The following is a 27,414-nucleotide window of genomic DNA, read 5'->3' as shown; positions in this document are numbered from 1 at the left end:
ACATTGCAGGATGCCTTCTGACAATTACAATGCAATGGTGAATTCACTGAACAGATCTGTTCCCTGAAACACTTGCATACAATCCCATTGGAAGACGTTTGAAACAGCCCTGCAGCGACTAAAAACTCTGTCCCCAGTGCCACTCATTTAACCCTACAGTTTCCACAGACTAAAGGTAGTTTTCCTTTGATTAATATGAAATCACGAAATGGAATTGCGTTGTTAAATAAAGTGGATTATGGTAATCTGCCCACTTCTGTGTTCCATATTGTCCTCATTCCACAAATCACAGAAGATAATTATTTTTCCCCCAGTTTAATTCTGTTACCACAACCGTCAAAAACAAATGTCTATACAACCAAAATGTTATTCAGCCCCATTCCAAAGGAGCATATGTTAAGTGATGATTAATGGGACATAATTTGACCATAAAATTCTATCTGTGCACTGTTTTTAAGTCTTTGAATCAGGTCTCCACCTACAGATGTTGGTTACCTATCAGGGAGCAACAGGTGATACTAAGGCTCACTTTGCAAAAGCCAGGAATCAGATCCCTGAAACTCATAGGAAACTGACTATATCCATCAGGGTTCTTCAGAGAAACTGAATTAACAGAATGTGTATACATATAGGAAGAAATTTAGTTTAAGGAATTGACTCATGTAATTGTGGAGACTTGGGGAGCCTAAAATCTGATGAGAGAAGCTGGCATGCTGGAAGCCCAGGGAAGAGTTACAGTTCTAGTCCACGGGTAACCTGCTAGGGAATTCCTTCTTGTTCTGGATGAGGAATTTTTTTGTCTATTCAGGCTTTCAAGTGACTGGATGAGACCCACCTACATTATGGAGGGCAATCTTATTTACTCAAAGTCTACAGATTTAAATGTAAAACTCATCCAAAAACACCCTCACAGAAACATCCAGAATAATATTTGATCAAGTATCTGAACAACATGGCCCAGCCAAGCTGACACAAAATTAACCATCACACTGGATCACAAAGGGCTGTGTTCAGCAAGAACAGACCTTGGTCAAACCCTGCCACTGCCCCTATGCCCCATTCCCTAGTCTCACCTCCTACCCCCCGACTCAAAAGTCCTTCAGTCCTTAGAAAATTATATTAGTCATTTACACTCTAGGATACATTTAAATCATTCTGTTAGCCATCTTTCTAATTTTCTCACTGTAAAAGGAAAGCATGTTAAAAGGATTTCAGGGATCGATGAAGAACTGACAGAGGTTTTTCTTAGGAAGAGAAAATGACTCCCAGAAATCAAGACAAAGGGGGACAATCAGATTTTGCAGATGACAGAAAGCAGGTAAACTCCAGGGATCTAGAAAACTAGCAAATGGTCTCTTCAGGGTGTCATCATTGCAGTAAATGAGCTCTGGCTATTTCTGTCTTTATTTATCAAGGTATTCAAGATTGTAATTACTTAGGAGAGAGAGCATCTGATTGATTGAACTTGGGTTCCTGCTTACTCCTGGGCCAGGACGAGGCAGGGTACCTGGTCCGACAGTCCTTTCAAGGCTGCATGAACTGGAGGAGCTGTTACCAGAAGAGGGCAGAGTGAAATTGGGGCAGCAAAAACATTTGTTCCTTATTGACTATCACTGCAACGATTACTCAGAGCGTGATGCAGAATCAGCACCCCTCTGTTTGTAAGATGACCTTGAATGTCAGAGCAAGGCACAAACAGGATGCAGAGATGTGTAGTATCTGGAGCAATGTCTTAGAATCTTTCCCCTCCTGCTGGATGCTAAGGACCTTAAGGACAAGAGCTATGTTTGCCTGCAATTTCTTTGGCAGGCCCTGCAGCGCTGTGCAAATGATTCTATTTAATTTTTACTACTTGTGAGAAGGCACAGAGGGCTTCTTATAATGGGCAGATACACCTGTAAGCTGATACACTGGAAACTCTGCAGCAGGCATATCCTTTCAAGATGATAAATATTCCTCCTTGTTTGAGAAATGAAGACATTTGTACTTGCAATCTAGCTTAACTAGTAAAACATGACAAACTAACCAGCCATATGGAGAAACACATTTGCATTATTTTCAAGGTTGGAAATAATGTCAGATCATTAGACTGAGAACCAATGTCATATTCTGGATCTGGTAATTATTTGGACAAAATCTCTTTGACTTCTAGGTTCAAATTCAAAGTGTCAAAAAGAAAAAAAAAGATACAACCATTAAATGTATTTAATTATACCTCTTATTATACAAATAAGGAAACTAGGCAAAGTGTGGTGGCTCACCTCTGTAATCCCAGAACTTTGGGAGGCCAAGGCAGTGGATCATCTGAGGCCAGGAGTTTGAGACCAACCTGGACAACATGGCAAAACCCTGTCTCTACTAGAAATACTAAATTTAGCTGGGCATGGTGGCAGGTGCCTGTAATACCAGCCACTTGGGAGGCTGAGGCAGGAGAATCGCTGGAACCCAGGAGGCGGAGGTTGCAGTGAACCGAGATCACGCCACTGCACTCCAGCCTGGGTGACAGAGCACAACTCCTTCTCAGAAACAAACAAAAACAAATAAGGAAACCGGGCTCAGAGAGATGAAGCTATACAGGTGAGGGCAGATAGAGACAAAGAAAACTACCTAACCCTTTGGATTCCCCAAGCCATTCTAACACTTGTTTTTATAGCTTCTGCAAATTAGTAGATCAGAACTCACTAGTTTCCTATCTTTCCTGATAACCTTTCTGATCCACCCAAGATTTAGCTAACATCTGATTTGATCAATGAAGCACCCTGGTCCTCAAGTTCAGTGTAAGACTTCATGAAATTGGCGTGAATTTTTCTTCTGTCCCTAGTTCATCTTCAGATCACTCTCTGATTTTAATGGTTCTCAAATTTAAATCACTACGCATGCTCAGCTCCTCTAGTTATTTCCCTTCTTTCCTCATGTTGGAGGAAAAATCCGATTTATTCTATTTAACTGTGAGAAATGAAAGCTAACAAATCCTATCATTCTCTATAGTCTTGTGCAAATACGAAGTGATAAATGACAGTGGGGTCAATAAAGGCACCAGAGAATCCATTTGGCAGAATCTTTCTCCTTCCAGGGTGCTGGAAGTCAGATACTCTGAGATTCCAGTGAAGAAATGGTATGGTGGCAACATCGAGGTTCAACAAAGCTGAATTTAGGGCATATTTTATTCAAATTCTACCATATATGTTTTCTAAAACGAAACAATACTGGGAAAAAAGTTGTGTAAGATACTCGTTGACTTTTATTTATAAAGGCAAATAATAATAAAAATAAAATAATGTATAAAAATAATCACAATTCACCTTCAAATCTGAATAATATATTGAGTTTTCCAGGTTACACATAAAACTGCCAACGATGACAATCCCAGGTTGAAAACAAGTACGCCTACAAAGAAAAGTCTAAATTCACGGAGAATTTGAATCCAGAACCAACTCCACGGATCTGATCTTTTTTGGGGGAAGCCAGCGACTGCGCTGGGCGCTCTCACCGGCCAGATCACGTTTAAGTGAGTCTGGAAGCGCAGAGCAAAACGGTCATTCGGAGGCGAACAGCAGCGGGCAAAGGGATAAGTGAACGGAAACATCAAAGCCCTTACGACAAATTCCGGCGCGAACGGCCATGAGGGATGAGACTCGGGGGCGGGGGGTGGCCTCGACCGCGCGGCGGACGGACGTCCACGCTGAAAACAAAGTCACCCACCGAAAAGCGTCCCTGCAGCCGACAGGAAGCAGGAAGCTCCAGCCAAAATGGCGCCGCCGCTCTGCCCGCCCCGCGCGCCCCCGGCGGCCGCCCAGCCCGCGCGCGCCCTGTGGAGGGAGGACGCCGGGGACGCGGCTGGGGACGTGCGCGCCTGCGCGAGGGCGGGCGGCGGGGACGCGCGCGCGGCGGGGGCGGGCTCTGCTGAGCGCTGGGCTGCAGCAGCCAAGCCGGACGTGTTGGCGAAGATGGCGGGCCGGGTGAGTGCCGGTCAGGGAGCCCAGGCTCGAGGCAGGGGCGCCGGGCTCGCGAGCACTCGGGGGTCCGGGCGGCCCCAGGGGAGAGGGTGTGAATCCTAGCAATGGGGCGCGAGGCCAGAGGAGGGCTTGAGGGGAGCAGGGGAGCGGTAGCAGGGGATTAGCCCTCCTCAGCAACTCCACCCCCCTCGAGGGGAGATGACCCCCTCGTTACCCGCGTCTGCTGCGCCTCCTTTCATCCTGGTTTCCCATCCCTTGGGGCTTGTTTTCCTTGTCCTCCACACAGCCGCAGGGTCGCGCTCGCCGAAGCCCCTTCTGACGGACTCTGGGGGTCTCTCCGCACCCCCTTGTGAGGGCTTTTTAGGGGGCGCCGGAGTAACTGCGGGGAACACGTCCGCTGCATTCGGGGCGAGGGGTGTGGGAAAGATCATCAGGAACCGGTGTTTGGCTCTTCACAAACAAAAGGTTGTTGGGAAAGAGGAAGGGGGTGCCAATGACTTCTAGTGTTAAAGCCCGGCCATTGAGGGACCTGTCAACTGTCGGGTCAGGCAGGAATTGGCTTTAGCTTGGCGCGAGGATGGATTTGGGGTGTCACGTTTTGTTATGAATGACAGTTGCTTCGAATGCAGCAGGATATGCTGTAGTTTCAGGGTTTTACATTTACTTCCTCCTTTAGCCTTCAGGATCCCTGGGTAGGATGGGTTTGGCGAGAAGGGATAGAGCTGGTTGAGTGCTGTATTGCAGTCTGCCTTGAGCTAAAAAGCTGTCAAGGCATGAGTCCTGCCCAGAGATAACACTGGTCATAAACCTGAGGACATTAACTGCGTCACTGGGGGGCGAAAGATGTGCTTGACTGATCCGTTTATGCCAGAATATTTGAATAAGTTTGCGTAGATTTATGCATATATGCAAATGCCCTATCTAAAGGAACTTGCAGGTCATGAGATTCTGGAGTTAGAAGGGACCTTAAAGGTCGTTTAGCTTAGCTGCTTTTGCTTCCTTTCTCCCATAGCCTCTCCTTTTAAGGCTAGTCCTCCCAGTACTTCAGACTCTATCTGTATATTCACCTGTTCCTTCTTAACATAATCAAGTTCTCTATCTTAGAACAAACCCGTCCCCCACCCTCACAGCTGTCACCTTTTCCCTTCCCACTTTACAGCAGGAAATTTGATAGAGTTGTCTGTATTTATTGTCTTCCATTTGCTTACCACCTACTCACCCCTCAACCTACTGCAGTCTGATTTCTGCCCCATCATCCCACTGAAGCCTATCCCTCAACTTGATACTTTTCAATCTTCGTCTTATTTGATGTCTCAGTAGCATTTGACATTGCTGACCGTGGCCTCCTTGATGGAAAACACTCTTCCCATGCCTTCTGGGATGCCTCACTCCTGGTTTGACTCTGACCTCTCTTTTGCAGACTCACCCTCCTCTACTTTGTTATATACATTGCTGGTATTTCCTCAAAGGCCATCTTCTCACTCAATTTTCTGCTCAATTTCTTCTAAGCCCATAGCTACAACTGTCTGTAATGCTAGTGATTCTCAATATTTTACCCCCAGTCTAGATATGCCCTTTAAGTTCCAGGTTAATACGTCCAACTGCCTATTTAAAATCCAGGCCCCTGGGCTGGGTGCAGTGGCTCACATCTGTAATCTCAGCACTTTAGAGGCCGAGGTGGGTGGATCATCTGAGGTCAAGATGATCCACCAGTCTGGCCAACATGGTGAAACCCCATCTCTACTAAAAATACCAAAAAAATAGCTGGGCGTGGTGGCATGTGCCTGTAATCCCAGCCACTAGGGAGGGAGGGAAATTGCTTGAACCAGGGAGGTGGAGGTTGTGGTGAGCCGAGATCGCGCCACTGCACTCCAGCCTGGGCGACAGAGCAAGACTCTGTCTCAAAATAATAATGATAATAATAAATAAACAAAATAAAATCAAGGCCCCTGAAGCTCAGCTTGTCCAACTCTGAACTCAGGATCTTAGCCTACCTAACTTGTGCAGATGCTCCTCGACTTAACGATGCAGCTACCTTCCAATAAACCCACTGTAAGCTGAAAGTATCAGAAGGTGAAAATGTATTTAATACACCTGATTTACCTAACATTGTAGCTTAGCCTATCCTACCTTCTTTACACATGTCCAGAACACTTACATTAGCCTACAGTTGGACAAAATCATCTTACATAAACCTGTATTATAAAATGTTGGATACCTTATGTCATTTATTGCTGTGCTGATAGTGAAAAACAGAATGGTTGTGTAGATCCTCAAAGTACAGTTTCTGCTGAATATCATCACCTTTGTCCTATTGTAAAGTTGAAAAATGTTAAGTCAAACCATTGTAAGTCAGGGACCATCTGCACCTATCCAGTGAGATAGGAATAGCTTACTAAATGATACCATCATCCATCCAGTTATATAGGCTGGGAATCTGGGGGAGGGAGAGGGTGGGTCACCCTTTGTATCTCTTCTTTTAGCATGTCCTCTGCCCTACCTTCCAGTAAAAGTTGTGGGAGTTCTTCTCCTACCCCCCATAAAGGTATTTAATTAGGGCCAAAGACTCTGGCTTGGAGGAATGGTTGCTTTAAACTAGATCCAAATCACCGCTGGACTAGCTGGACTGGTCACATGGAGATTTTTAACCTAAAAATCTCCAGTCTGTCCAGCTTTCCACATCTTCATTTTTACCTGCTTTTCCCAAACTGCCATCATTTCTGGTCTGGACTACTGCAGGAAACTCCCAAGTAGTCTTTTTTATTTTTTGAGACGGAGTTTTGCTCTTGTCACCCAGGCTGGGGTGCAGTGGCGCCCTCTCACCTGGGAGGTGCAACCTCCACCTCCCAGGTTCAAGCCGTTCCTGTCTCAGCTTCCTGAGTAGCTGGGATTACAGGTGCCCACCACCATGCCCAGCTAATTTTTGTATTTTTAGTATTTTTCACCATGTAGGCCAGGCTGGTCTTGAACTCCTGACCTCAGATGATTCACCAGCCTCAGCCTCCCAAAGTGCTGAGATTACAGGTGTGAGCCATGGTGCCCGGCCTCCCAAGTAGTCTTCTTAGAGTATACGGCCCACCTCCAATTCATTCTCGACATTGATTGTTCCTTCCCTTGCCCGTTTGTACTTAAACCCCTCCTCAGCATCCCGTTACTTTTGGGAGAAGACCAAATCCTTAATGAGGCCTTCAAGGCTCGCTGTTGTTCTGCTCCTGCTTTTCTCCACTCTTTTACTCTTTGTGCTCAGGTTATATGGTAAATAAGCCTTTCAATTCCTTGAACCTGTAGCTTCTCTTACCACGAGGTCTTTGCATGTGGCATTTCCTTTCTTTGTAATCTTCTTTCCCCAGCCATTTACCTCCTACTCAGACATCACTCAGCTACTCAAGGGAGGCCTATTCTCACCCCACATTGTAAGTCAGGATCCTTTGTTATATAGGCTTGAAGAACCGTATTCCTCTCCTTAGAGATTTATCTTTTTGTTACTTTGAGTGTGTGTTATTATTTGCTTCTACCACTTAATCTCAGTGAAAAGCAGAGAACATACAAGTTATTTACTCATTATCAACTGCACTTTGTGTACCTTCTGGGACCTACTTACTTGATACATTTTTGTTGAAAATGAACCAATCTCTGAACACTCTGGTGATAGATGGTATATTAAGCTGAAGCTTGTCCATAATGTCATACAGCTGTGTTAGGTCTTGTTATCTGGAGTTCCATGTAACTTTTACACAGTTACTATTTCTGCTGTTTAAAGCAATATGGAACTAAACACAATTCTTTTTCCATGTGATAGCTACTCAAGCTAATCATTTACTTGAAGACAGGTTACATAGCTCCTCAGATTTTCTGATTTGCAAGTCAAACATCCCCCAATTCCTAGCATATTTCATATTCCAAACCCTTTCTTCTAAAATGTGCTGAGAGTTGAACACAGTGATCAGAGAAGAATGTACTTGAGCTGTTATTCTCTTGAGACGGACATTACCATTATTCATAACAGATAAAATTGTATTAGCTTTTTTTTTTCTACAGTAAATCACATTCTTGGCTCATACTGAGCTTGTAGTCAATGAAAATTCATGTTCTTTTAAAATCAGCTCCCTAGCTCCATTCTAGGTTTAGAGCAGTTTTGTTGAACCTAAACCAAGATCTTATCCTTCTACAATTTATTTTTTAGATCAGGGCATGTCTGCTATTTGTTGAGGTAATCTGGATTCTTAATTCTTTCGTGTTAGGAAACTTAGTAGCTGTCTTTTCCAGTTTTGTTAATTCTGTAGGTTTAATCATGACTTCTGTTTCTACATTTGAGTTACTGGTAAAGGATAGAATAAGACAGGGTCAGAAATGACCTTTAAGCATGTTGCCAGTGACCCACCTCTAGACTGGTACTTGATACACTTGGGTACTATTGCTTAAGTACAAATGTAGCTCATTTAATCCCAACAAAACAACCCTACAAAGTAGGCAGTACTATCTTTGTGTTTTACAGAGCGGGAGAGGGATTGATTTAGTAACTTGCCAGGTTCACATAGCCAGCAAGAAGCAGAGTCAAGATTTGAATTCTGATCAGTCTGGTACTGTTACCTAGTTCACCAAATTAGTTGCAAGGGTGTAATGAAGACTAGATTTACTCCATTATCTAGAACTTTTTGGACATAATAATGTTCAGAAACTATCGTCTACCTTTTGGAAAATCTGAACAACTTTGGCCTGATTGTCTATCATTTCTTCTGATAGCCTTTATTTTCTAGTAACTACTTAGTGATGTTTAGCAAACAGTTCACCTTGTTGCAATACTTTTTTAAAATTTGTGTATATTTTGGAGTACATGAAAAAATTTTTACATGTGTTTAATGTGTAGCGATCAAGTCAGGGTACGTGAGTACAATATATTAAGTATAGTCATACTACTTAGCTATCGAACATTGAATTACCTCACTTGATCTTTTTACCTTACTCCCCCTTCCCAGTCTCTGTCATCTGTTTTTCCACTCTCTACCTCCATGTGTTCAAATTTTGTAGCTCCCACATGTAAGTGAAAACATGCAATATTTGTCTTTTTGTGCCTGGCTTATTTCACTTAAGAGAATGACCTCCAGTTCCATCCATGTTGCTACAAATGATATGATTTCATTTGTTTTTAAGGCTGAATAGTATTCCATTGTGTACATGTACCACATCTGCTTTACCTTTGTTTAGAAATCTGGCCATTTATAACATTTTGTGGGTGAATGACATCATTACCAAATAAACTTTTAGATGAAACTTTGGAACTCAAGCTGTAGATTGGGGTCGCTCATGTGCAGTACCACAAATCAAAAATAAATACTCTAAGGTGTTTGGTAGTCCATTTCGTAAATGAAAGTTTGTCCAAAGCGTATCAACTTTCTGCAGTCTTATATGCAGTGGTTACTGGTTTTGTATATCACTTTTTAGTAGATATTTTTTAAAGTATCTTCAAATGTAATGAATTTTAGGAAACAAAACAGAATTATTTAAAGGACCATTAGATAGGTGCTTTTTTCTGAAAGCCAGAGGAATTTATGTGTAGGATGGAGTTACTCTTTTTTCAAATATTTAAGTTGTGCAAATGTATAAGGTAATGTATATTATCTTATCATTGAAAATTCTGGAATTGGCAGAAGAGTGAACCCTTGCAAATACCTGCATTGGGCAATACACTAAGCACTTGCTGTAATGCTTTTTAAAGCATCTATATTCTGGCTGTGGTATTTTAAATGAAAATCTCTCACTGAAATACTCTTTTTTTTTTGAGACGGAGTTTTGCTCTTGTTACCCAGACTGGAGTGCAATGGCGCGATCTCAGCTCACCGCAACCTCTGCCTCCTGAGTTCAGGCAATTCTCCTGCCTCAGCCTCCTGAGTAGCTGGGATTACAGGCACGTGCCACCATGCCCAGCTAATTTTTTGTATTTTTAGTAGAGACAGGGTTTTACCATGTTGACCAGGATGGTCTCGATCTCTTGACTTTGTGATCCACCCGCCTTGGCCTCCCAAAGTGCTGGGATTACAGGCGTGAGCCACCGCGCCCGGCGAAATACTCTTTTATATTTTGGTACTGATACCCTTAATGGAGCTCTGAGACCTACCTTATACTGACTTCAGTTTCCTAGTGATTTAAACTCCTAATTTCCAACTTATTTTTAATAGGGAAAACTAAATATTCCTTGTGTAGATGTAACTGTTTCTGGAAGCCCTGTAGTTTTGAATGAGTGTAATTCATGCACACTTTTTTTTTTTTTTTTTTTTTTTTTTGAGACAGAGTCTTGCTCTGTTGCCTAGACTGGAGTGCAGTGGTGGTGATCTTGGCTCACTTCAACCTGCTGCCTCCTTGGTTCAAGTGATGCTCCTGCCTCAGCCTCCTGAGTAGCTGGGACTACAGGCGTGTGCCACCATGCCTGGCTAATTTTCATATATTTAGTAGAGACGACGTTTCACCATGTTTGCCAGATGGTCTCGATCTCCTGACCGCATGATCTACCTGCCTCAGCCTCCCAAAGTGCTGGGATTACAGGCATGAGTCACTGCACCTGGCCTAACTTGCACACTTTAAGAGATTTCAAACAAGATGAAAAGTACAGTGAATAACATATATTCATGTGATTACCACTTAGGTTTAAGAAATGTTAACATAATATCTGCTTCAGATATTTATCTTTTTAAAAATAGAACATTACAGATCCAATTGAATCTCCTTTGTATTGCATCCTTTTTATTTTTTTATTTTTTATTTTTTTTAGAGACTTAGTCTCACTCGGTGGCCTGGGCTGGAGTGCAGTGGCTCAGTCATAGTTCACTGCAGCTTCACACTCCTGGGCTCAAGCAGTCTTCCTGCCTCAGCCTCCAGAGTAGCTTGGACTAGCAGAAGTGTGCTGCCACACCTGGCTACGTTTTTAAAATTTTTTTTAGAGATAGGGTCTTGCTGTGTTGCTCAGGCTAGTGTCAACTCCTGGCCTCAACTGATGCTCCCACCTCAGCCTTCTGAGTAGCTGTGGTTATGGGTGAGACCCACCACACCTGGCAGAGTCCACTGGCCTTTCCCAGAAGTGACCACTGTCCTGAAGTTGGTATAGATTCTGTCTGTATCTATGTATGTTTATGCTCATAAACAATATATTGCCTTGTGTGTTTTTAAAATGTATATAATGGTTTTATGCTACATCTTTCCTTCTGCAACCTGCATTTTTCACTTAAAATAGTTTTGATACTTAGTTCTGTTGATATATAGTGAGCCAATTCTGATTAGCTACTCTGTAGTATTCTGTTTTGTGACTATACCACAATTATCTGTTTTCTTATTAAAGGACATTTAGGCAGTTTCCACTTTTATTTTTCCTGGAGTGTACATTATTTTAGTCAAGTGCCATTCCCACATTAACGATATTTTGGTCAGTGATGGACTGCAGGTAGGAAGGTTATCCCATAAGATTATAATGCCATATATTTACTCTACCTTACGTATGTTTCAATACACGATTACTTAACCATTATGATACAGTTGCCTACAGCATTTGGTGCTGTAACATGCTGTACAGGTTTGTAGTCTAGGAGCAATAGGCTATACCATCTAGGTTTGTATAAGTACACTCTCTGATATTCACATAACGATGAAATCACCTGGTGACACATTTCTCAGAATATATCCCTGTCATTAAGCAACGCATGACCGTATATGTCTCCATGCGTGTGTATGTAAGAGTTGGCATATATGTCCAGAGGTAGAATTGCTGGGTGATAAGTCGTACTCATTTTTACCTAGTTATGCCAGCTTATACTCTCACTAACAGTTTATGAGTACCTGTTATTTATATCCTCTCCAACACTTAATATTGCTGACATTTTAACTTTTACAATATAGGTGTAAAACTATTGTTTAAGTTTGCATGTTTTCCTCATTACTAGTGAGATTAAGCATTTTCAAATTGGTCATTGGGATTTCCCCTTCTGTGAATTACCTTTGTATATTTGCTCATTTTTTCATTTGGGCTTTGTATTTTTATTGATGGATAGAATTTTCCCTTTTTTGGGGAGTAAGGTATGCTTTGGATTCTAATCCTTTGTTGTAAATAGCTTCTCCCAGACAGTGATGGTCTTTTCATGTTGTTTATAGAGTTTTAGATTTAAATTTTATAGTTATAATTATCCATTTTTTTTACCTTGATGATTTGTGCTTTTATGTGTTTTTCAAGAAATCTTTCCCCACTCTGAAATCATTTTCTTATAAAAGTTTTAAAATTTTGCTTGCACATTTTGGTGATTAATTCATCAGGAATTTATTTTTGTGTTTGGTTTAAATTATGAACTAATTTTTATATTTTCCATATGTATAACCAGTTGATTCAATATAATTTATTGAGTCCTTCTTTCTCCTCTACTGATTTGCAATGCTATCTCTGTAGTATAACCAGTTCCCATGTACATGTGGGTCTGAGTGTCCTCTCTGTTCTGTTTCATAATTCTGTTTGTCCATATGTGCATCAATAACACTGTTTTAATTGCTGTAGCTTTAAAATTGTTCTTGTTATTTCATACCCTTCATTACCTTTCTTAATTTGGCATTTCTTGGCTCTTTTCCATATGAATTCTGGGAACAACTTTTCCATATGAATTCTGGGAATTCTTAAACAACTTAAGTTGTTTAAAAGAGGATACTTTTAAGGCCGGGCGCAGTGGCTCAAGCCTGTAATCCCAGCACTTTGGGAGGCCGAGGCGGGTGGATCACGAGGTCGAGAGATCAAGACCATCCTGGTCAACATGGTGAAACCCCGTCTCTACTAAAAATACAAAAAATTAGCTGGGCGTGGTGGCGCGTGCCTATAATCCCAGCTACTCAGGAGGCTGAGGCAGGAGAATTGCCTGAGCCCAGGAGGCGGAGGTTGCAGTGAGCCGAGATCGCGCCATTGCACTCCAGCCTGGGTAACAAGAGTGAAACTCCGTCTCAAAAAAAAAAAAAAAAAAGAGAATACTTTTTTTCTTAAAAAAGAGGATACTTTTTAAAAGATATCCTCTTAAAAAAGGATACTTTTTAAAAAAGTATCCTCTTTAAAGAAAGATACTTTTTAAAGGTAATCCTCTTTAAAAAAGGATACTTTTTAAAAGGTAAGACATTCTTTTTTAAAGAGGATACCTTTTAAAGGCATCCTCTTAAAAAAATGCTTTTTAAAAAGCATCTTCTTAAAAAAAACAAAAACAAAAACAAAAAATAGATAACTTTGGCCTGGCACACTGTCCCAGCACTTAGGGAGGCTGAGGCGGCACCACCTGAAGCCAGGAGTTGAAGGCCAGCATGGACAACATGGCAAAAACCCCATCTCTACTAAAAATACAAAAATCAGCTGGCATGGTAGCACAGGCCTGTAATCCCAGCTACTAGAGAGGCTGAGGCACAAGAATCAGCTTGAATCCAGGAGGTGGAGGTTGCAGTGAAGTAAGATTGTGCCACTGCACTTCAGCCTGGGCAACAGTGAGACTGTTTCTTTTTTTTATTTTTTATTTTTTATTTTTATTTTTATTTATCTTTTTTTATTGCATTTTAGGTTTTGGGGTACATGTGAAGAACATGCAAGATTGTTGCATAGGTACACACATGGCAGTGTAAGGTTTGCTGCCTTCCTTCCCCTCACCTGTATCTGTCATTTCTCCCCATGCTATCTCTTCCCACCTTCCCACCACCCCTGTCCCTCCACCATTTCCCCCCAACGGACCCCAGTGTGTAGTGCTCCCCTCCCTGTGTCCATGTGTTCTCATTGTTCAACACCCGACTGTGAGTGAGAACATGCGGTGTTTGATTTTCTGCTCTTGTGTCAGTTTGCTGAGAATGATGGTTTCCAGGTTCATCCATGTCCCTACAAAGGACACGAACTTATTGTTTTTGATGGCTGCGTAATATTCCATGGTGTATATGTACCACATTTTCCCTATCCAGTCTATCATCAATGGGCATTTGGGTTGGTTCCAGGTCTTTGCTATTGTAAACAGTGCTGCAATGAACATTCATGTGCATGTGTCCTTATAGTAGAATGATTTATAATCCTTTGGATATATACCCAGTAATGGGATTGCTGGGTCAAATGGGATTTCTATTTTTAGGTCATTGAGGAATCGCCACACTGTCTTCCACAATGGTTGAATTAATTTACATTCCCACCAACAGTGTAAAAGTGTTCCTATTTCTCCACATCCTCTCCAGCATCTGTTGTCTCCAGATTTTTTAATGATCGCCATTCTAAATGGTGTGAGATGGTATCTCAATGTGGTTTTGATTTGCATTTCTCTAATGACCAGTGACGATGAGCATTTTTTCATAAGTTTGTTGGCCTCCTGTATGTCTTCTTTTGTAAAGTGTCTGTTCATATCCTTTGCCCATTTTTGAATGGGCTTGTTTGTTTTTTTCTTGTAGATCTGTTTTAGTTCTTTGTAAATTCTGGATATCAGCCCCTTGTCAAAAAACAAAATAGACAAATGGGACCTAATCAAACTCCACAGCTTCTGCACGGCAAAAGAAACAGTCAGTAGAGTGAATCGGCAACCAACAGAATGGGAAAAAATTTTTGCAGTGAGACTGTTTCTTAAAAAAAAAAAAAAAAAAAAAAAAAAATTAACCTACAACTATTGATTTTGACCTACGTTTTTCTTCTTATATTTTATAAGGGCAGAAACAAAGAGCACTTCAGTAAAATTCAGCTGAATAACCTTAAGAACCCAATCTCCTTTTCTTTAACTTTAAGCTGAAAGTTAATTTCTCACAACTTGTGCTCTATAGATTTGAAACCAAATAAATTAGCATCAGCTGTTTATGAGTAATGCAAGGTATTTTGGTCTTTTGCTAAATTCGGAATGAAGTGCTAAAGTCTGATGGATTTGCACTAGCCATATAGATCTTTGGTGGAGGAAGAAAAGGAAAAATTGTTAATTTCAGATAAGAAATAAGTCATTTTTGAAGTGCAATGTTTATTTCTTTTTAAAATCACCACATAATAAAGACTTTTAGGGTTTCATTGTTGGGTTTTAAAAAATGGTGAAGTGTTTTTAGTGTTTTGTGCTGATAAATGCACATTTTTGTAGGTGGTTTGACAAGCAATGAAACTAGCAATTATGACTAATTCTGAGTCTTCCAGTGAACCTCTGTGTTAAATTTTTTAATTTAATTATCCTGTTTTTCTCCTAGAGAAAAATAATCATAGAATTTTGTGAGATGGTAGCAGACAGTTCCCATTGCTGAGAATAGAGCCTGGCATTGGGGATATTATGATTCTTGAATGATTGAACAAGACATTTGTTTCTGAACGTCTTAGTAAATCACTTCTGACAACGTCTGTAGTTTGTATTTTGATATTATATTCTCTGCTAAGCTATTGAATACTTTAAATAATGTTGTTTATTCTGTTATTTAAATCATTAGTATTATAGAGCTAGCTTTAAAATCTAAAAAGGCACTCCAGTCCTTTTTCTTCACCTGCAGATATTGAGTCTGATAACTTTTTTGTACAGAACCTTCCAATAAATTTAGTACTTATCAATTGCCAAGTTAATTATGTTAAATGATGAGATGGGCCAAGAGTGTTACTGAAATCTCATTTCCATACATCTCTTCTTTTGTAGAAGGTAATAAAATTAAACTGTCAGTGTTCCTATTTTTATGAAGTTTATTTCTCTTAGTACAATGATTCTGATAGTGGGTTCTGAGAACAGCAAATTAGAATTATCTGAGAACTTGTTAGAAAAGCAAATTCTCAGTTCCCACTTCAGGTTGACTAATTTAGAAACCCTGGGGATAGGGCTTAGCATTCTCTTTCAATAAATTCTCCAGGTGATTCTGACATATGTTAAAGTTGAGAAGCATTCATTTCGTATTTTGAGCTTTCCAAATTAGTTCCTTAAAAATTGTTGAAGATATTTTTTCCAGATTTCTTTCCAAATGTATACTCAACCTTGTTATTGATAGGTTTCAAGGTTATCATCTTCTTCCCGTTAACACCTTAATCTATATCCAATTTTCAGACTTTTAAGTAGAAAGCATAGCTATTTTCCTGCAGTGTAGTGGAGTAGGTACCCTGACGACCTTCCCAAATAAACAATTTAAAATTCTAATTTTTTTTTTTTTTTTGAAATGGGGGACAGGGTCTTGCTCTATTACACAGGTTGGAGTGCAGAGGTATGAACATGGCTGACTGCAACCTCGACCTGTTGGGCTGAAGCAATCCTTCCACCTCATCCTCCTGAGTAGCTGGGACCATGGGTACACACCACCGTGTCCAGCTATTTTTTTTTTTTTTTAATTTTTTGTGGAGGTCTTGCCGTGTTGCCCAGGCTGGTCTCGAACTTCTGGGCTCAAGCAGTTCTTCTACTTAGGCCTCTCAAAGTGCTGGGATTACAGGTGTGAGTGACCATTCCTGGCAGATAAAATATTTTTTTTAAGAAAAACCTTACGTGCCTGGAGTTCGAGGCCAGCCTGGGCAGTGCAGCAAGACCTTGCCTCTGCAAAACAATTTTTTTAAAAAAATTATCTGGATATCGTGGTGTGTGTCTGGAGTCCTAGCTACTTGGGAGGCTGAGATGGGAAGATCACTTGAGCCTATGAATTTGAGGTTACAGTGACTATGATTGTGCCACTGTGCTTCAGCCTGAGTGACAGAGCATGTCTCTGTCTCTCAAAACCCTCTAAAAACCACCCAAGTATACACTTTAAATTATTGTTATTATTATTATTTTTTGATGGAGGGAGACAGAGTCTCACTGTGTTGGCCCAGACCGGAGTGCAGTGGCATGATCTCAGCTCCCTGCACCTCCAGCTCCTAGGTTCAAGCAATTCTCCTGCCTCAGCCTCCTGAGTAGCTGGGATTACAGGCATGCACCCCATGCCTGGCCAATTTTTGTATTTTTATTAGAGATAGGGTATTGCCATGTTGGCCAGGCTGATCTTGAACCCCTGACCTCAGGGATCCACCCTTGTTGGCCTCCCAAAGTGCTAGCATTACAGGCGTGAGCCACCGCGTATGGCCTAATTTTATGTTATATGAACTATGTCTCAAAAATGACAGGAGAACTCATTTAACATTTATTGTGTGTTCCCTGAGTAGTGCAGGAGAATCAGAACTTAGAATCTTGTGAGGAAGACATGGTACTTAAGTCTAGTGTAAGGCAGCTTGTAATAAGTAGTACTGACTGCTGAAGAAGCACAAATAAAGGAGATATTCAATCTTACTAGGAACCAGGGAGTTTCATAAACTTGGCTTTGCAAGGTGGGAAAGATTTTCACAGGTGGAAGGGGTTTGAAATAGGGAATTCAGGCAAAGGGGATAGTGTGAGTGAAGGAATGGTGTTTGGAATGTGAAGTACATGGGATCTGGTTGGGGTATTGAGGTAGGTGATGGAGAAAAATAAGTTAAAGATGGATCTTGCTGCATAGGAGGCTGTGAGTGGCATGCTAAGGAGTTTGGGCTTTATTACTTAGGAATCATATTTTTGGTTTTGGGTCATGTCTGATGGCAGAGGGAAGGCTGAATTGGAGGAGAACAAAAGTTAGAACCAGGGACATCAATTATGCTATTGTAGTTTTTTAGGAGAGATGATATGACTGAACTACATTATGGTTGTGAGGCTGGAAGGGAGGGGTCACATCCAAGTGACAGTGCAATAGAGTTAGACCCTCAATTGTTTATGTGTGCATTCTGGGGATAGGCAATGAAGGGAAGAATGACCCTGGAATCTTGAATTTAATGACTTGAAAGGATAATGATGGTATTAACAGATGAGGAAGACAGCAAGAGAAACAAATGAAAAAGTGAATGCTGCAGAGAAGGAGGTGCCATTGAATTTGGCAGTTAGTTATTGGTGATTTTGAAGATAGCAATTACAGTAAAGTGGCTGCTGGAAAGGATTTCAAAGAATGATTGAAGATAGCCATAGGATGAGAACATGGAAGGCAAAGAATGGAGACTTGAGAGATTTGGTAATAAAGAGAAGAAAGAAGAGGGTGCTGGTTTGAAATGAGTTAAAATAATTAAAGAGTAGAATTAAAAGAAAGTAGAATTATGAGATTTTTGCTTTTTAAGTGACCCATGAGAGGCTTATGGGCAGTGTGCCAAGATGCAAGAGAGCAAATATTGGGCAGGATGGGATCTAAGCATTAGGATAGCTGGGTGCAGTGGCTCATGCCTGTAATCCCAGCACTTGGGAGGCTGAGGCGGGCAGATCACTTGAGGTCAGGAATTCAAGACCAGCCTAGCAAGCATGGTGAAACTAAAAACATAAACTACAAACTAAAAATACAAAAATTAGCCAGGCATGGTGGCAGGTACCTGTAATCCTAGATGCTCAGGAGGCTGAGGCAGGAGAATTCCCTTAAATCCAGGAGGTAGAGGTTGCAGCGAGGCAAGATCGAACCACTGCTCTCACTCCAGCCTCGGTGACAGAGCAAGACTCCATCTCAAAAAAAAAAAAAGAGAGAGAGCAAACAAACAACAACAACAAAAAGAAAAACCAACAGGGGAGGGAGCCTTCTGCTTCTCTAAACATTTGAGATGCATGTCCTGAGATGCTTCTGTGAGGTTAAGAATATTAATTTTTTGATCCTTGAATCTGACAAAACTAGGCATCAAAATATGCCATGTATGGTAATTAAAACAATGTGGTACTAGTACAGAAAACAGACAAATGGTTAATGAAGTAGAACAATCAACCCAGAAATAGAACCAGAGAACTTCATATATGAGATTTAAAATCAGTGTGGAAAGCTGGAAATCACCCATAGTTTTATTATCCAGTCACAGTTGTTTTTCACATTTTGCTGTGTTTCCATTTAGTTGGTTTGCTATACTTTTTAAAAATAATGCTGTAGGCTGGGCATGGTGGCTCACGCGTGCAGTCCTAGCACTTTCGGAGGCTGAGGCAGGCGGATCACTTGAGATCAGGAGTTCAGGACCAGCCTGGGCAACCTGATGAAATCCCACCTCTACAAAAAAACCCACAAAAATTAGCCTAGCATGGTGGGGCTCACTTGTAGCCTCAGCTGCTCAGGAGACTGAGGTGGGAGGATGGCCTGAGCCTGGGAGGTGGAGGTTATAGTATGCTGAGATGCCGCCGCTGCACTCCAGCCTGGGTGATAGAGCCAGACTTTGTCTCAAAATAATAATAAATGCTGTAAAGTAAAATTTCTATATACAGTTCTGCGATATGAACCCTACCTTAGTGTGTTATGAGGATTTTGATGGCCATATGGTATTTAATCCAGTGTGGGTATGTTGTAGCTTACAGAACCACTACTTTGAAACAGGACTTTTAGGTTGCTCCTAATTCATCACTGTTAAAATAATGCGTAGGGAACAAATTTACGTAAATATTTTCTATATTTAAAATGATTTTTGTGAGACAAGATTTATTTATTGTAAAAACAGTTCCAGCAGTTCAGAACTGTAAACAGTAAAGGTGTTTCCCTCAATGTCTTCTTGTCTTTCTCCTTGGTGGTAACCGCTGTTAACAGTTTAGTGTGTTTTTAAGTTTAGTTTCTTTTAAGTTTAATTATCTTTTTAAGTTTAGTTTTTTTTTTTTTTTGTAGAGACAGTCTTACTCTGTTGCCCAGACTGGGGGCAGTGCCGTGATCATAGCTCACTGCAGCCTCTTATACCTGGGCTCAAGCAATCCTCCTGCCTCAGCCTCCCAAGTAGCTAGGACTATCAGCATGTGCCATTATGCCTGGTTAATTTCTGTATCTTTTGTAGAGACAGGGTTTCACCATGTTGCCCAGGCTAGTCTGGAACTCCTGGGCTCAAGCGATCCTCCTGCCTTGGCCTCCCAACGTGTTGGGATTACAGGCATGAGCCACTGTTCCTAGACTGGTTTCTTTTTAATTTTTGAGTAGCATTAAATAATTGTATGGCTCTCCATAATTTCTTCATTCATTCATCTTTTGGTAGACATTAACGTTGCTTCCATTTTGGGGGCTATTATGAGTACAGCTGCTATGAACATTTGTGTGCAAGACATTGTGTGGAAATGTTTTCACTTCTTTTGACTAAAAACCTAGGGGTGCACTTGTTGGGTCACATTCACTTTATAGAAACTGCATTGCATCTTTGCCAACATTGAATGTTGTCAGCCTTTAATATTTTTCTTTGCATACTTTCCTCCCAAAAAGACCAAAATGGGAATTGTTTTTCTTTTCAATATAAACTTGTAAAGGAATTTTAAAGTTCTAAGGGATGCCAGGCAGGAGGTTTATCTATGTGAACAATTATTGGTTTGAGATAGAGAATGTCAAGGATATCCCTAAATGCTCTTCAGGAGATAACCATAGGACATACACGTTTATTTCTACCCCATCACTTCTAGTCCCACGTGACTTCAGAATTTCAACATAAATTATTACTATAAGAATACATAGCACAGAGGGATTCCCTAGGCCTGAAGATGAGTAGTACTGCTGGCCTTTCTTGCATTATTCTAGGCCAACACTATCCAATGAAACTTTCTGCAGTGATAGCCACTAGCCACATATGGCTCTTGAAATGTAGGGCTAGTGGAACTGAAGAACTGAATTTAATTAATTTTAATAGTGAAATATGTCTAGTTATGTTACTGAACAGTGTAGTTCCAAAATGTTATTTTTCAGGAAAGATCCTCTAACAAGGAATAGTTTGTGACACATGTTAGCTGAGCTGGCCCTGGAGCAAGTTTGTGTTTTCTGTCCTTCCCTTTCCTGTGGGAGAGATGAAACCAAAGCCTAGAGCACCACAGAGGAAGAACCAGTGGATTCATAAGGGTGACAGTTCAGGTAGGGGCAGCTGTTTGGTAATGAGCTCTTCTGGTCAGATGCCACACTCTTTATTTTTCTGTTTATTTTGCCGTATTAAATTATTTAACTGGATTAAATATTTAACTGGATTAAAGCCTACTTTAATCCAGTTTTGAAAGTGGACCTTTGGATGAAAGTATGTTATTTAAATTCCAAAACTGTACTGTGTTGTCCAGAAGAGTCCTGAGTAAATCCCCCCAGTTTCTTTGATGAAGAGAAGCAAATAATCTTTCTGCACACTAAAGGCTTTCAAGTGAGTAATGATGTAATTCACTAAAGTTTCCATTAAAGATTTGTTGACGTTTTCATTCTTTTATAGTAGCAATGAGTTTATAAGTTTTGGCGTTTTAAGTTGTCATAATAAAGACATTTCTGTAGCCTTCAGATGGTTAAATGTTCTAGTAACACAACTAAACATATAAAACTGCCTATCAAGTTTTGTTTTGAGACAGAGTCTTGCTCTGTCACCCAGGCTGGAGTGCAGTGGTGTGATCTTAGCTCACTGCAACCTTCGCTTCCCAGGTTCAAGTAATTCTCCTGCCTTACCCTCCCGAGTAGCTGGGACTATGGGTGCACACCGCAACGCCTGGCTAATTTTTTGTATTTTAATAAGAGATGGGGTTTCACCACGTTGCCCAGATCGGTCTTGAACTCCTGAGCTCAGGTAATCTGCCTGCCTTGGCCTCCCAGAGTGCTGAGATTACAGGCGTTAGCCACCATGCCTGGCCTGTATTTTCATTTCTTACTGGCTGCATGGCTATAGTTGTTGGCTTTCATTATGTTTCCTAGGGGCAAGGTCAATGTTAGAAAAATTGTGGAATTTTCCCTTGGCATTGCTGTGGTGAGTAAACAGCTACTATTTTTAGGGACTTATACTTTGTTGGAAAAATGAGATACCCTGCTTGGCTTACCATAAAAACACAGATGCTTCTGGATTCCAGTAGGGAGACCTTTTGTTCACAGCATCTGTTTTGGTTAGCCAGCCTGATGACTCCTGCAGACTTTTTCACTCCTTTTGAAGGACACTTGACAAATAAACAAGTTTATAAGTGAAAAATTAACTTATCATTTTGCATATTTCTTTTACTTTAGCTATATAGTTCTGTGAACTATTGTGAGCTATTAGGTCATTTTAGCTCAATGTTATCACTTTCTAAATAACCTTGAGATGATCAGTCCTTTGTTACATGTTCTTTGGAATGTTTATTCTGCGGTTGAGACAGATTTGTATTGATTTATAAATTTTTGTGTTCAGCAAATGTTTAATGAGTACTCACTGTGTACTAGGCCCTGTACTAACTCTGGGAATGACAGATGTGAGTAAGATACAGTCTCAGTCTTTGAGAAGTTTAGCATCTTAATGCAAACATGTAGACAGACAATAAAAATATAGTTGAGTGCTTCCATTTGAAGTTTATTTCATCAGTTTAGTAGGAAGGGCAGGTATCTAGGAATGCCTTCTAGAAAAAGTAATGTCTAAGTGGAGAATTGTAGAATGAGTGGGAGTTGTTCAGGGACAGAGCAGGGTTCAGTGGGAGAGGTTATATAAAAGAAAGAAGCTTGCAGGTGAAAAAGACCCTGGGAAACTGGGTAACTGAAAAAGTTCAGTACATTTCTGTCAGATGGCTGATCAAGCTGTGACCATGGGCAAAATGCTTTCAACATTTATTGAACACATAAATGCGGTCTCATTCACAAAGCAGACTTGTGGCCTGGACTTTATCCATCTCATGCTAAATGAGTAATTTCCAAACATTTGATCATGAATCTCATAAGTAAAATTGTTTTGATTATATACCCTTGTATATTGATTATATGCCAATATTTATTTATAAATGATATATAGCACTCAAAGTTACATACGCAGTAGAACATGTATAGAAAACAAAAAAGAAATTAAAAGAATGAGCTAAAGTTGACATGCATAATATTCTCATGGTATTAATTTTACTGAAAATACAGAAAGTAGGCCAGGTGCAGTGGCTTATGCCTGTAATCTCAGCACTTTGGGAGGCCAAGGCAGGTAGATCACTTGATGTCAGGAGTCTGAAACAAACCTGACCAACATAGTGAAACCCCATCTGTACTAAAATATACAAAAATTATCTGGGCATGGTGGCACACACCTGTAATCCCAGCTACTTGGGAGGCTGAAACAGGAGAATTGCTTGAACCCAGGTGGTGGAGGTTGCAGTGATCCAAGATTGTGCCACTGTACTCCAGCCTGGGCAACAGAGCAAGACTCCATCTCAAAAAAACAAAATGAAACAGAAAGTAAAATAGTAAAGTGGTACATCATTATTCTTTAAAAGCTTAGTTTAATATTATGTAATACAGCTGGCCAGAGGGCTGTTTCTAAATTCAGTTTATTTTGATACTTTAAGGCAATCAAAGCCTGGATCAAGATCAGGGAATCTGGCTGTACTTTCTAAATCAGATTATTTTTTCCCCAGACTTATTCACCATTTATGGAAATGCTTTATTGAAATGTGGCTGGTAATTTCCATCTATTAGTTTTTCTTACAGATTAATAAAAATATACTTCTATTGTGCTAATAAATGGGTTCCAAAAAATCACTGTAAGCCTTCGTTTGGAAGATGTTTTAAAAAGTTATAGAATATTCTGTTTCTGACCTTATAAAGCATGAAGATAATGAGTTTTTGGTTTCTTTATTTTTTAGGTAATATATATTGTTTTCAACAGCAGAATCACTTAGCAATGGAAATGTTTCCAAATATCCAATTTCGAAATGCCCTATTAGGACAGATTTGTTTTTTCTCTTTTTCTTTTTTCTGGAAAAGCTGGAAAGAATTCTAACATGTTGCTAAACATTTTTATTTTATAGGGGCAGAGTGAGTTTGTTTTTGTTTTGTTTTTTAATATCATCTTGGTAGCATACTACTTAGAACCTCTTCAGAAATATTTAGAATATGGTTTTTCTCAGTCTGTAGGAGATACAGTTCATAGCCACCTAGGATCTCTTATAAAAATACACTTTTTCATAATATACTTTTCATAATATACATAAAATTTCATAGTATGCTTTTGATAATATACATAAAATTTGATACATAAATTTATCAAATTTATTAAATTTATTTTATTGCATTCTTATCAGTCAAGATTCTTTTCTTTGGGAGACATGGAAAACTAATTCAAAAAAGCTTGAGCAAAAAACATTCGTCGGCTCATACTAATGTTCAGGACTTGTCTCAAGGACTTTACCTTGGTGGCCAGGTCTGTGTTTCCAGGTTATTTATTAGCTTGTCTGTGTCTCTGTGACAGTTTTACCCTTTTGGAGTGGAAAGTCTTCCTCCATGTGGTGCTGTGGCTTGCGGAAGAATGTCTTTCGTCTCGCACCAGTATACATAAAATCCTGTGGGTGGGATAGAGTATACGTGGTTGCATGTGTGCTGTGACTGGCAGTCTCACAAAACCACATGGAATGGGGAAGGAACAGTTTCCCAAAAGAAGGGTTTGCTTTTACTGCGGAGGAAGGGATGCTGGGAGTCAAAAACAGTAGATGTTCATTATAGCAATGAGAGTGATAAAGAAGAGAGGATAGAAAGGCATAAAATATTCTTTAAGGGAATAGAACATGACTTAATTTAATTTTCCTGATCATTGATTCTTACAGAGCATGCAAGCGGCAAGATGTCCGACAGATGAATTATCTTTAACTAATTGTGCAGTTGTGAATGAAAAGGATTTCCAGTCTGGCCAGTGAGTATCTGACTTTGTTTTCTTTTAACCTGGTAAGTGGCACTTCAGAAACTTCCAGACAGTCATTTTTAGGAAACATTGGAAAAATTTTTTTTTTAATTCTTCTTGCTGAGTTGGAAAATGGAGAACATAAAAAAAGTTATGTATTTGAATCATTACTGTGTCAAACTTTGATAAATACTGTATAATGTTTTTTCAGTTTTTATCAGTTTTATTAGTAGAGCTAAACATACTGGTTATATGAATCATATAGCAGAGTTGTTAGGTATTTGGCTGTGGCCAACTCAGATTGTTTGAGTTTTCCTGGCTCTACCAATTACAAACTGGGTGACCATTTCTGGACCTCTGTGTCCTGGTCTGTAAAATGGAGATGATATTTTCGAGGTAGCTGTGAAGATTAAGTTACATAAATAAAGCACTAAGAACAGTGCCCAACATGTTAATAAGCCCTTAGTAAATATTAGCTGCTGTGATCATGATTACCATAATAATCCAAGAGACATGAAAACTGGAAGATGGTGGGCACGGTGGCTCACACCTGTAATCCTAGCACCTTAGGAGGCCAAGGTGGGCTGATTTCCTAAGCTCAGGAATTCTAGACCAGCCTGGCCAACTTGGTGAAACCCCATCTCTACTAAAAATACAAAAAATTAGGTGGATGTAGTGGTGGATGCCAGCTTCTCAGGAGGCTGAGGCATGAGAATGACTTGAACCCAGGATGTGGAGCTGTAGTGAGCTGAGATTGTGCCATTGCACTCCAGCCTGCCAATAAAGTGAGACTCTGTCTCAAAAGAAAAAAGAAAATTGGGGTCAGGTGCAGCGGCTTATGCCTGTAATCCCAGCACTTTTGGATGCCAAGGGGGGCAGATCACAAGGTCAAGAGATAGAGACCATCCTGGCCAACATGATGAAACCCTGTCTCTACTAAAAATACAAAAAAATTAGCCAGATTTGGTGGTGTGTGCCTGCAGTCCCATTTATTTGGGAGGCTAAGACAGGAGAATCACTTGAACTCGGGAGGTAGAGGTTACAGTGAGTCAAGATTTCGCCACTGCACTCCAGCCTGACAACAGAGTAAGACTCCATCTCAAAAAAAGAAAGAAAGAAAAGAGAAAAGAAAAAAAAATTGGAAGATGCATAGCAAATGTAGAATCCTTAAAAGCATTTTGCATTGTAATTTATTTTAATTGATTCATATTACCCGCTGCCAGGTCTTCTAAAGACCCTGTTACAAGTTCAGTGCCATCCATATGCTTCTGAGACTGGTATAGATAAGGAGATGAGGAGCTGTAGGGAAATAAGATGCAAAGTGGTAAGGTTTTAACTGAGCATTTTTTTTTTTAAATGTTGCCTGTGAAATACTTGAGTTTCACAGAGTTAGAATTGATAATCATTGGTTTTCAGCTTCAGAGTAAGAGGCTGTGCTATATGATGATACTAACATTGTTTCCAGTGCTAAACATTCTGTGATGTGAAATTGAGCCCAGGACTTTCAACAGATAAACTGAAGTTTAAGTAATCCTTGTGGGAATTCTTTTACATATGTTAAATATTCACTGTGCTGATGGTGGAGTTACTCAAAATATAGTTGTGTTCTAATAGCAAAAAAGAAAAAAAAAGTATAGAAAACATTAGCCATTGATGTGAAAAATTACAGCATTCTAAAAGATAATTTTTAAAAAGATAGTGAGCTAGGCATGGTGGTGTGTGTCTGTATAGTCCCAACTACTTGGGAGACTGAGGCCAGGAGTTTGAGGCCAGCCTGGGCAACATGGAGAGACTGCATCTATTTAAAAAAAAAAAAAAAAAAAAGATAGTGCTGACGCATAACAATTTGAAGCTTCTATCTTACACGTAGTACTTTTTAGTTACTTGATATAGGAGATTATTATGAGTGGACTATGTTTTATTTATTTACAGATAATTTCTGAGCAGGGAATTAGCACAAAAATTTTAAAAATAGTAAATATTAATGTCTACATGAAAGCTGATGTATTTTGGGAATTTTTTTTAATCTTTTTTTTTTGTAGATTGTTTCAGCTTGTTGAGAGAGTCTGCAAAGAAATTTAATGAATAGTCTAAAAACTAATTTTTTTTGACTGCTGTATTCTAGCTTTTTTATCTTTGGCTTTTTTTTTTTTTTTTTTTTTTTTTTGGATGTGAAGTAATTCTTAGGAGAAGAAATTCATCTAGTTTTTCCTTGACATCAAGGACTCTAGATCACTGGCTTCAGTTTTATGTAAACTGGAAATGTAATGAAGTTGGTATTTTGGCTGGATTCTACTTGTTGTGTGTTTGACCCAAGGTGCTCCTTATATCTGGAAAACGTTTGGAATTGCTGACAGTTTTGGAAACTAAATTTGTGGTTCTGTTTCTTCAAACGCAGATGTTTCCACCTGATACTCCTTAAATATCAGTTTGAAAAGAAATACGTTTTGAAATTATGTTCTTAATTTCCTTCAATGTGGAATACTGTGTTTCTGTCCTTCAGGCATGTGATTGTGAGGACCTCCCCCAATCACAGGTACACATTTACACTGAAGACACATCCATCAGTGGTTCCAGGGAGCATCGCATTCAGCTTACCTCAGGTAACTCAGATGTCAGTTTGTTCTCTTTTGTTTTTGAAAGTCGTAGAATAGTCCATTCATTTTAAGCAAGCATCACCCTATGACTATATTGATTAATACCGAAGAAGAACTTGTAAGTATTACATAAGGAATTTAAAGATATAGTCTATGTCTTGTTGTTGTTGCTGTTGTTGTTGTCTTAAGACAAGGTCTCGTTCTGTCACCCAGGCTGGAGTGCAGTGGCACGATCATGGCTCCTGGTCTCAAGCAATTCGCATACAGCTGAGAGTACAAGCTTGTACCACGGTGCCTAATTTTAAAATTTTTTGTAGAGGTGGGGTCTTAA

The 27,414-nt window shown here is 39.9% G+C and overlaps 1 protein-coding gene across 1 annotated transcript in view; it reads left to right on the top strand.

Moving 5' to 3' along the window:
* The first annotated feature begins 3,859 nt into the window (after window positions 1–3,859).
* Window positions 3,860–27,414, top strand: part of NSF (N-ethylmaleimide sensitive factor, vesicle fusing ATPase) — a 150,573-nt gene continuing 127,018 nt past the window's right edge. Inside the window, 3 exon segments of the mRNA XM_039477051.2 lie at window positions 3,860–3,959; window positions 24,413–24,498; window positions 26,990–27,089. Coding sequence (XP_039332985.1) covers window positions 3,948–3,959; window positions 24,413–24,498; window positions 26,990–27,089 — 198 coding nt within the window. The 5' untranslated portion in view covers window positions 3,860–3,947.

Source organism: Saimiri boliviensis, chromosome 17 (assembly GCF_048565385.1).
Source record: "Saimiri boliviensis isolate mSaiBol1 chromosome 17, mSaiBol1.pri, whole genome shotgun sequence".
NCBI classification, from domain to species: domain Eukaryota; kingdom Metazoa; phylum Chordata; class Mammalia; order Primates; family Cebidae; genus Saimiri; species Saimiri boliviensis.
This window is presented reverse-complemented; position numbering and strand designations above follow the sequence as displayed.